Source organism: Scyliorhinus canicula, chromosome 25 (genome assembly GCF_902713615.1).
Source record: "Scyliorhinus canicula chromosome 25, sScyCan1.1, whole genome shotgun sequence".
NCBI classification, from domain to species: Eukaryota; Metazoa; Chordata; class Chondrichthyes; order Carcharhiniformes; family Scyliorhinidae; genus Scyliorhinus; species Scyliorhinus canicula.
In genome coordinates, this window is record NC_052170.1 from 19,845,684 (window position 1) to 19,854,424 (window position 8,741).

The 8,741-nt window shown below is 49.0% G+C and overlaps 1 protein-coding gene across 1 annotated transcript in view; it reads left to right on the forward strand.

Moving 5' to 3' along the window:
- Positions 1-6,267, forward strand: part of LOC119957137 (mucolipin-1-like) — a 24,396-nt gene extending 18,129 nt beyond the window's left edge. Inside the window, exons 3-5 of the mRNA XM_038784887.1 lie at positions 1,557-1,724; positions 5,724-5,880; positions 6,091-6,267. Coding sequence (XP_038640815.1) covers positions 1,557-1,724; positions 5,724-5,880; positions 6,091-6,176 — 411 coding nt within the window. The 3' untranslated portion in view covers positions 6,177-6,267. The remainder of the gene's footprint in view (positions 1-1,556; positions 1,725-5,723; positions 5,881-6,090) is intronic.
- The last annotated feature ends 2,474 nt before the right edge of the window (positions 6,268-8,741 follow it).

Here is an 8,741-nt window from a genome sequence, read left to right on the forward strand (position 1 = left end):
ATTGTCCCACATTGCCGTGGGCCTGGAGTCACATGTAGGCCAGACCAGGTAAGGACGGCAGATTTCCGTCCCTAAAGGACATTAGTGAACCAGATGGGTTTTTACGACAATGGTTTCATGGTCATCATTGGACCTTTTAATTCCAGATTTTTGTTCAATTCAAGTTTCGCCAACTGCGCTGGTGGGATTTGAACCTGGCTCCCTAGAGCATTTCTCTGGGTCTCTGGTTAACTAGTCCAGTGACAATACCACTACGCCACCACCTCCCCTATTGTCCTACTGCTAGTCTTTTTGATGATGTAAATGGCTTTCCACCTCTCTAATTACAGGTAACTTGCAAATGAAGGTCCGAATATTCAGTTTCTTTGGTACAATGAATAGTTGGTGTGTGAATGGATCCTGTAGGCCGGATATACTTACAATGGAGGGGGCGCAATCAAAGAAGGTTCCCCTAAGTTAGTTCCCCGGGGGTGTGAGGGTATTGTCCCCCCCGGATTTGGGGAGATTGTCCCCCCTGGGGGGAGGGTGAGGGGATTGTTCCCCCAGGGGCTGAGGGGGTTGGCCCTGGGGGGGGGGGTGAGGGGATGAGTCAATGGGGATTCTTCTATTCTCTGGAGTTTAGAAGATTGAGGCGACAAGATTCTGAAGGGGTTTGAGAGGGTGGGTGCTGAGAGATAGTTTCCGCTGGTCGGGGGAATCGAAGACACGAGGGCACATTTCGGACTGAGATGGGGGACACATTCCCTCACTCAAAACGGTTGTAAATCTTTGTGGAGTTCTCCACCCCCAAGAGGATTGTGGATGCTCCCTCATTGAATATATTTAAGTCCGGGGTCAACAGATTTTTGGAGTCTCTGGGAATTAAGGGATATGGGGAGTGGGCGAGAAAATGGAGTTTGAGCCCATGACCAGCCATGATCGTATTGAGTGGCGGAGCAGGCTCGATGGGCCGAATGGTCTACCCTGGCTCCTATTTCTCGTGTACATAACTGTGGGGGTGGGGGAGATCCTCCTGTGTTGGGAGGTGATGGACTGGGAATACCAGGGAAGCTGAGCAGGAGATTTATTAACATCAGACACTCCATGGTAACCAACTGAACAATATTGGTACTGTTTGACTATGCCCGAGGAATCTAGAAAGAAAAGGCTTGATTTCCAGAGCTCCTTGCATACCAAATCGCTTTACAACCAATAATGCATTATTGAGGAAATGTAGTATTTAATTTGTCTGTGGGAGCTTGCTGTAGGCAGTGAGGTAAAATTTATTTTGAAGCCATTGATTGTATTAGCCCCAGGTCCAAGCAGATTGAATGCCACACCTGTAAGACAGCACTCCTGACAACGCAGCACTCTCTCCGCACTGCATTGTGAGCGTCAGCCTATATTCTTGTGCTCAAGTCCTGAAGTGAGATTTGAACCCGTAACCTTCTGACTCGATGAGAGTGCTACCCACTGAGACACCGGCTTGGGGCGCCCAAGGTACGGAAGGAGCCCTATTCTCGGGTCAGTCAATTTCTGTTGCGAAACTGATGACTTTTAATACCTTTTTTCCACAGTTGATCCTGTTTGGGTTGAGTAACCAGATGGTGGTGGATTTTACCGAGGAAAATACAATGACCTTTAAGCACCTCTTCCTGAAGGATTACGTGGATGGGTCGGGCGATTCCTATGCTGTGTACACACGGAGGGATGTCTATGATTCTATTTTCTACACAGTTGAGCAGGTTGGTGGCTGTCATTAGAACCAGCTTTCGTTCTCGTGTCACCATTTCGGCACTTCACAATTGGGGGAAGGGTAAATACAATGCTGTCAGACAGGAATTGAATTGCATAAGTTGGGAACATAGGCTGTCAGGGAAGGACACAAGTGAAATGTGGAACTTGTTCAAGGAACAGGTACTACGTGTCTTTGATATGTATGTCCCAGTCAGGCAGGGAAGAGATGGTCAAGTGAGGGAACCATGGTTGACAAGAGAAAGGGCGGCACGGTGGCACAGTGGTTAGCATTGCTGCCTACGGCGCTGAGGACCCGGGTTCGAATCCCGGCCCTGGGTCACTGTCTGTGAGGAGTTTGCACATTCTCCCCATGTCTGCGTGGGTTTCACCCCCACAACCCAAAGATGTGCAGGTTAGGTGGATTGGCCACGTTAAATTGTCCCTTAATTGGAAAAAATGAATTGGATATTCTAAATTTATTTAAAAAAAAATAAAAAAAATAAAAAAAAAATGGTTGACAAGAGAGGTTGAATGTCTTGTTAAGAGGAAGAAGGAGACTTATGTAAGGCTGAGGAAACAAGGTTCAGACAGGGCGCTGGAGGGATACAAGATAGCCAGGAGGGAACTGAAGAAAGGGATTAGGAGAGCTAAGGGAGGGAATGAAAAATCTTTGGCAGGTAGGATCAAGGAAAACCCCAAGGCCTTTTACACATATGTGAGAAATATGAGAATGACTAGAGCGAGGGTAGGTCCGATCAAGGACGGTAGCGGGAGATTGTGGATCGAGTCTGAAGAGATAGGAGTGGTCTTGAACGAGTACTTTTCTTCAGTATTTACAAACGAGAGGGGCCATATTGTTGGAGAGGACAGTGCGAAACAGACTGGTAAGCTCGAGGTAAGCTTGTTAGGAAAGATGATGTGTTGGACGTTTTGAAAAACTTGAGGATAGACAAGTCCCCTGGGCCTGATGGGATATATCCAAGGATTCTATGGGAAGCAAGAAATGAAATTGCAGAGCCGTTGGCAATGATCTTTTCGTCCTCACTGTCAACAGGAGTGGTACCAGGGGATTGGAGAGTGACGAATGTCGTGCCCATGTTCAAAAAAGGGAATAGGGATAACCCTGGGAATTACAGGCCAGTTAGTCTGTCTTTGGTGGTAGGCAAAGTAATGGAAAGGGTACTAAGGGATAGGATTTCTGAGCATCTGGAAAGACACTGCTTGATTAGGGATAGTCAGCACGGATTTGTGAGGGGTAGGTCTTGCCTTACAAGTCTTATTGAATTCTTTGAGGAGGTGACCAAGCATGTGGATGAAGAGAAAGCAGTGGATGTAGTGTACATGGATTTTAGTAAGGCATTTGATAAGGTTCCCCATGGTAGGATTATGCATAAAGTAAGGAGGCATGGCATAGTGGGAAATTTGGCCAACCAACTGGCTAACCAATAGAAGTCAGAGAGTGGTGGTGGATGGCAAATATTCAGCCTGGAGCCCAGTTACCAGTGGCGTACCACAGGGATCAGTTCTGGGTCCTCTGCTGTTTGTGATTTTCATTAATGACTTGGATGAGGGAGTTGAAGGGTGGGTCAGTAAATTTGCAGATGATACGAAGATTGGTGGAGTTGTGGTTAGTGAGGAGGGCTGTTGTCTGCTGCAAAGACACATAGATAGGATGCAGAGCTGGGCTGAGAAGTGGCAGATGGAGTTTAACCCTGACAAGTGTGAGGTTGTCCATTTTGGAAGGACAAATATGAATGCGGAATACAGGGTTAATGGTAGGGTTCTTGGCAATTTAGAGGAGCAGAGAGATCTTGGGGTCGATGTTCATAGATCTTTGAAAGTTGCCACTCAAGTGGATAGAGCTGTGAAGAAGGCCTATGGTGTGCTAGCGTTCATTAGCAGAGGGATTGAATTTAAGAGCCGTGAGGTGATGATGCAGCTGTACAAAACCTTGGTACGGCCACATTTGGAGTACTGTGTGCAGTTCTGGTCACTTCATTTTAGGAAGGATGTGGAAGCTTTGGAAAAGGTGCAAAGGAGATTTACCAGGATGCTGCCTGGAATGGAGAGTAGGTCATACGAGGAAAGGTTGAGGGTGCTAGGCCTTTTCTCATTAGAACGGAGAAGGATGAGGGGCGACTTGATAGAGGTTTATAAGATGATCAGGGGAATAGATAGAGTAGAAAGTCAGAGACTTTTTCCCCGGGTGGAACAAACCATTACAAGGGGACATAAATTTAAGGTGAATGGTGGAAGATATAGGGGGGATGTCAGAGGTAGGTTCTTTACCCAGAGAGTAGTGGGGGCATGGAATGCACTGCCTGTGGAAGTAGTTGTGTCGGAAATGTTAGGGACCTTCAAGCGGCTATTGGATAGGTACATGGATTATGGTAGAATAATGGAGTGTAGATTAATTTGTTCTTAAGGGCAGCACAGTAGCATTGTGGATAGCACAATTGCTTCACAGCTCCAGGGTCCCAGGTTCGATTCCGGCTTGGGTCACTGTCTGTGTGGAATCTGCACATCCTCCCCGTGTGCGCGTGGGTTTCCTCCGGGTGCTCCGGTTTCCTCCCACAGTCCAAAGATGTGCAGGTTGGGTGGATTGGCCACGATAAATTGCCCTTAGTGTCCAAAATTCTATAATCTATGATTAACCTAGGACAAAAGTTCGGCACAACATCGTGGGCCGAAGGGCCTGTTCTGTGCTGTATTTCTCGATGTTCTATGTTCACACGCTTTCTCTCTGTTAACACGCCAAATTGCTCTTTCTGGTGGCAGCCCTTGCTCATTGAGGCAACTTAGTATTTAGCATGTCGTGGATGTGTGTACCTTCTGGGAAAATAGATGGTATATAGGATCCAACATACTGACACAGAGCTTGCTTTTACAGAGCTTCTCATCGAACATCCTTAATGAAGTGCTTTCTGAAGTGTCGCCGTGTTGTAGTGTGGGGAACAGCGCAGCCAATTTGCAACACCAAGCTCCCACCAATAGCAATGACTAGATCATTTGTTTTTTCGTGATCGTTTCCAACATTTCTTTGTGATTGTTTTTAGTCAGCACAGCTGGCAGCAAGGGTGGCACAGTGGTTAGCACACTTGCTTCGCGGCACCAGGTTCGATTCCCGCTTGGGTCACTGTCTGTGCGGAGTCCGCTCGTTCTCCCCGTGCCTGCGTGGGCTTCCTCCGGGTGCTCCGGTTTCCTCCCACAAGTCCCAAAAGATATACAGGTTGGGTGGATTCTCCCTCCGTGTACCCGAACAGGTGCCGGAATGTGGTGACTAGGGGCATTTCACAGTAACTTCATTGCAGTGTTAATGTAAGCCTACTTATGACAATAATTTAAAAAAAAAAAGATTTGGTGGCACAATGGTTAGCACTATTGCCTCACAGCGCTAACCAGGTTTGATTGTGGCCTTCGGCGACTGACTGGAGTCTGCACGTTCTCCCCGTGTCTGCGTGGGTTTCTTCCAGGTGCCCCGGTTTCCTCCCACAGACAAAAGATGTGCAGGTTAGGTGAATTGGCCTTGATGTATTGCCCAAACGCTAGGTGGGGTTACCGGGCTAGGATTGGGGATTGGGCCGAGGTAGGGTGCTCAATCGGAGCAAGGGTCTGTGCAAACCCAATGGGCCGAATGGCCTCCTTCTGTACTGTAGGGATTCTATGATTCATCCGTGGGGAGAGAAACACCAGTTAATGCTCCTGATCAATGACCTTTCATCAGAACTGGGGGAAAGGTCAGAGTCATAATGGGTTTGGAGTAAAGGGATTGTGAAGATTGCGGTGGGAATGCTGGCTTCCTCTTTGTTTATCGTGCTCATCCCTGATACCATTCTGCAGTTCTTACCGTTGAGTATTTCCTCCTTCACTAATGACTTAATGTGCGCTGTTATTTGACTGCCTTTACCACTTTGCTTGTTGGTCCTGAGAGTCCAGCAACTTGAACCTGCGTTTCACTCTAGTTGATCACAGTGCGGCTCACTTGAGATGCTTTATTTTCCCTGCAGTACCTCGCTCTGCAGAATATGACCCTGGGGCAGTACGCATATGCGTCTGACGGCGATGAGAATAGCACTGCCCTGCAGCTCTGCCAGCGCTTTTACAAGAAGGGCAGCATCAACCCTGCCAATGACACCTTCAACATCAACCCGCAGGTGGTAACAGGTGAGAGGTGAGGGGGCCACGGCACGCTAAACCGGCACATGAAATGTTCCGGCTTCGGGGCCCATTCGCCGTTATGCCGAGACAGTCTCTTCCCCGCCTAGCGCGCCTTAATACAATTAGCATGCCGTTAACTGTGATGGCCAGGGCTGGACGTTTGGCTGCAATGGATTTCTAGCATTCTTGTGGGTAACTCTGCTCCTTTTCTTCCAGAGTGTGTGAATGTGAGCCCCACCTCGCACATCAATCCCGGAGAGACGTTGAAGTACCAGAACATCACACTGAAATTCTACAAGTAAAGTCACCCTCGGGTTTAAATTATAGCGCTGAGCCCACTTTTGACTGGATGTGAAATGCCTCTTAAGCCCGAGTTAGAGTATTACATTGAGCCCCGTGCTTGCAGGAAGGATATTGAGGTTTCGGAGAGTGCAGTACAGATTGGCAATGTGGCTGCCTGGTTCCGCCGTCTCCTAGACCATAGAATTTACAGTGCAGAAGGGGGGCCATTCGGCCCATCGAGTCTGCACCAGCTCTTAGAAAGAGCTCCCGACTTAGGCTCACGCCGCTATCCTTTCCCAGAAACCCAGTAACCCGACCTGACTCTCTCTTTGGCCACTAAGGGGTAATTTATCATGGCCAATCCACCCAACCTACACGTCTTTGGACTGTGGGAGGAAACCGGAGCACACGGAGGAAACCCACTCTGCTACCGTGCTGCCTTGATCACGGTGTGATAAAATAGGGTTTCAAATTGGGAAAGGCTGGGTCAGGGTGTAAACGGGCGGCCCAGATGAGGAGCCATGTTACACCAGTTTAATCTCAAAGGATATATGATCTGGGGCAGGAGAAATTTCTTCACAATGAGTTGTACAGCTGAGGATTCACTTCCAAGGTTAGTTGTTGAGGCAGAAATGGTGTCAGGATTTAAGAGAATATTGGATGAAGGGGATGAGGTGGAGGGTAACTATGATTAGAATGCACGGGGAACCCGGGCACAAAACCAGTGCGTGCTGAAAGAAGGTTCTAGAAAGTCTTTGCAGGTTTGACTCGTGACTGGCTGTGCGAGCTTTGCACAGGAAATGCTAAATTTCCTGACGTGACACTCTGAATGTCTCAACCCTTCTGGTGACGTGACCTCAGCTCTCTATACACGCCCCCCTCCCCCCAACCCTTTCAATTGTTCCTGCGTTTCGTTCGTCAGCGTAGGGAGAATGGCTCCCGTTGATTTTTAGTGAAAGATTCAACACGGAATGAATAGCAGAGGTCCATGCCGTGCTAGTCCCAGTTTCTCAGGGAGGTTAACTCGGGGAAGCACGGTAGCATATTGGTTAGCACAATGGCTTCACAGCGCCAGGGTCCCGGGTTCGATTCCCGGCTTGGGGGTCACTGTCTGAGGAGTCTGCACGTTCTCCCCGTGTGTGCGTGGGTTTCCTCCGGGTGCTCCGGTTTCCTCCCACAGTGCAAAGATGTGCAGGTTAGGTGGATTGGCCATGATAAATTGCCCTTAGTGTCCAAAAAAGGCAAGGTAACGCGGGATTATGGGGACAGGGTGGAAATGTGGGATAGGGTGGAGGTGTGGGGTTAAGTAGGGTGCTCTTTCCAAGGGCCAGTGCAGACTCGATGGGCCGACGGGCCTCTTTCTGCACTGTAAATTCTGTGATTCTGTGATAAACCATGGGCTGGATGTCCATATGTGTATTCAACCACGTGACCAAGTTGAAACAATTGGAGATGGCTAGTGATTATACTTTTCCTGAGAGAGCCGGGATTTTTAGACCATGCTAAATAACCATGAGGTATTTGGTAATGTGTGTCCGGGGATGATGATGTGTTTGAGCTTGGGGCTCCCAAATCCTTTTTTTTTTTTTTAAATTTAGAGTACCCAATTAATTTTTTCCAATTAAGGAGCAATTTAGCGTGTTCAATCCACCTAACCTGCACATCTTTGGGTTGTGGGGGCGAAACCCACGCAAACACGGGGAGAATGTGCAAACTCCACACGGACAGTGACCCAGAGCCCCCCCTGCCCCGGTTTCTTTTCTAACCCACTAGTATCTCATTGAATAAATAGCACAAGCTTATTGTGAGTATTCTACTAGAGCAGAAGCTCCCGTTTCAGCCCCTGGTCTGTGCTGAGCTAGCAGACAGGAGGCCACATCGACACTGGCGCTAAAATTAACCCAGGACTCTTGGGCAAAGAAGGGGTTACATTGGCCCTGATATCTGCTCCTTGCATCTGGTTGTCCGATTAACGGGGCACTGATGACCCCCCCACAATTGAACGGCTTGTCTGGGTTCATTCGTGAGAGGGGTATAGCCGCCTGGGGTTGAGTGGGCTAACACGCACTGACCAGAGCCCAGTGTGAAATGGGTGCTTCTGTCTGACCGGGGGGGGGGTGGGGGGGGGAGGGGGGGGGGGGGGGGGGGGGGGGGGTGGGGGGGGGGGGGGGGGGGGGGGTGGGGGGGGGGGGGGGGGGGGGAGTTAGTGACATGGGAGGATTTAATGGTCCACATTTTATTTTGTGACAGCGGTTGTGACCGCAAGCCTTATGCTCGCATGTTGGGCAGATAGAAAATCACGTGTGGCCGTTTCGCCCATCGAGGCCTTGCTAACCTTTGATAGAATTGTGTGATGGTGTGGTTTGTCTTGTCGTTCCTGCGCTTGTCGGAGAATGACAAAGATGAACAGACCATGGTGGAGCTTAGGGCCTTTCTCTGTTAGTCCCTGTGCGACAGAAGGGGGGAAGGCTTAAACCAGACGTTCGCAAGCCAGCCCTGGAAAACCGCATTCGTTTGTGGTCCCTCGAGTCTTATAATGTCTCCATCTGTTTTAAACTGAGGCCATAAACATCCAGACAATTATC